General features: G+C 51.7%; 1 protein-coding gene across 1 annotated transcript; it reads right to left on the reverse strand.

The window, feature by feature from the left end:
* Window positions 1-207: 207 nt before the first annotated feature.
* Window positions 208-1,655, reverse strand: LOC144713681 (non-specific lipid transfer protein GPI-anchored 31-like). The gene is made up of 2 exons (XM_078588346.1): window positions 1,202-1,655; window positions 208-621 (listed from the first exon to the last, which is right to left on the reverse strand). The coding sequence occupies exons 1-2, from the start codon at window positions 1,551-1,553 to the stop codon at window positions 395-397; spliced, it is 579 nt and encodes a 192-aa protein (XP_078444472.1). The 5' UTR covers window positions 1,554-1,655; the 3' UTR covers window positions 208-394.
* Between the last annotated feature and the right edge of the window lie 237 nt (window positions 1,656-1,892).

The raw sequence follows: 1,892 nt of genomic DNA on the forward strand, positions 1-1,892 counted from the left end.
ATCTCTATATTTTTCTCTCTGTGGTCTCTCTCCCTCCCTCCCTCTCTCTCCCCTCTATCTATCTCTTTAAAATTCTTTATCTCTCTCTCTCTATATATATATCTTTATTTCTCTCTCCATCTCTCTGGTCTCTCTCTCTTTCTCTCTCTCTGTCTCTTTCTTTCTCGATCGATCAATTGACCGATCGTTAAATTGATTGATTACGTAGAAGGAAACCACATCCCAGAATTCCATCACAAAAAAGAAAAGCCAGCAAACTCTAGCAACCAAAACATGATCAGTTCATGCCTTCCTGCCAAGAACAAGCAGCAGACATCCGCAAAACAGAATCATAAACCGACTAAACAAAACCCAGATCTCTCTATCAATCTACCTACATCCCTATCTCTCAATCTTAAATATGGAAGAAGAAGGCAGCAAGAACAACGACAGCGGCCGCTGCAAAACGGAGAGGGGGAGGAGCCGAGCTAGACATGGGTGGAACAGGAGACCAGGCATCAGCAGTCGGCGGCGCCGCCGGAGTTCGCGGCGGAAAACTAGCCGGCGCCGGAGTTCGTGGCGGAAAACTCGCCGGCGCCGGCGGCTCCGGCGATATCGCCGGCGTTATCGCATCGCTCGTCCCTGTAATTTCACAAATCCACAAAACCCAGAATCAGTAAACAAAAGAAAGAGCGAAAACGAAGAGAGAGGAGAGGGGGAGAGAAGCGATAGAGAGAGAGATGACACGGAGAGTGAAGAGGGAGAGAGAAGAGCGATAGAGAGAGGAGAAAGAGGGAGAGAGAAGAGCGATAGAGAGAGGAGAAAGAGGGAGAGAGATGAGGGAGTAAGAGCTCGAGAAGCAGAGAGATGAGCGAGAGAAAACAAGAACGAGGAACGACAGAGAGTGAGAGAAGAGCGCGGGAAGCATAGAGAAGAGCAATAGAAAAAAAAGAACGAGGAACGACAGAGAGAGAGAGAGAAGCGCGCGAGAAGCGTAAAGAAGAGCAATAGAAAAAAAGAACGAGGAACGACAGAGAGTGAGAGAAGAGCGCGAGAAGAGCGATAGAGCGATAGAGCGACAGAACGATAGAGCGAGAGAGCGATAGAGCGATAGAGCGATAGAGCGACAGACCGATAGAACGATGTAACGATAGAACGATAGAGCGATAGAGCGAGAAAGCGATAAAGAGAGAGAGAGAGAGAGGAAGGAGAAGAAGGGAACCGGCGCAGTTATGGAGATTGGGGAAGGGGATGTGGCAATGGGCAGGCAAGGTAATGGCTCTGGTCAAGTTGAGGCCGAGGTTCATGGCGGCGCTCTCTCTCACGGCGTCGCAGAGACAGAGAGGGTCGAGTTGCACCACGGCAACGATGGCGTTGCAGCAGGAGAGCGAAGGCGCGGTCTCGGCGCTGCCTTCGACGACGAAGTCGAAGCAGTCGAGCATTCCATAGATGACGGTCGAGCAGTCGGCCGCGGCGGGCGCGGGCGCGGCCGCGGGCGCGGTGGCGATGGCGGAAGCAAAGATAGCCGTGGCCATGGCGATGGAGAAGAGGGGAGATGTGGAGAACCTTGCCATCTTCTTCCTCGCACAGGAAAGAGAAGGGGAGTAGAGAGAGAGGGAGAAGAGAGGAGGGACGGAAGGAAGATGGGTTGGAGAATTAGGCGTGGTGGATGATGGCTGGGGGCGACTTTATAAGGTGAAGTTAGAGGTTAGAGAGAGAGGGGGAGGAGAGAGATATAGAGAGGGGAAAGAGATAGAGGAGAGAGGGGGAGAGAGATAAAGATAGAGAGGAGGGAGAGAGAAAGAGAGAGAGAGAGGAGAGAGGAGAGAGGAGAGAGATAGTGAGAGGGGGGAGAGAGGGATAGAGATAGAGAGGGGGGAGAGAGAAAGAAAGAGAAGAGAGAGATAGAGATA

Source organism: Wolffia australiana, chromosome 16 (assembly GCF_029677425.1).
Source record: "Wolffia australiana isolate 7733 chromosome 16, ASM2967742v1".
NCBI lineage: Eukaryota > Viridiplantae > Streptophyta > Magnoliopsida > Alismatales > Araceae > Wolffia > Wolffia australiana.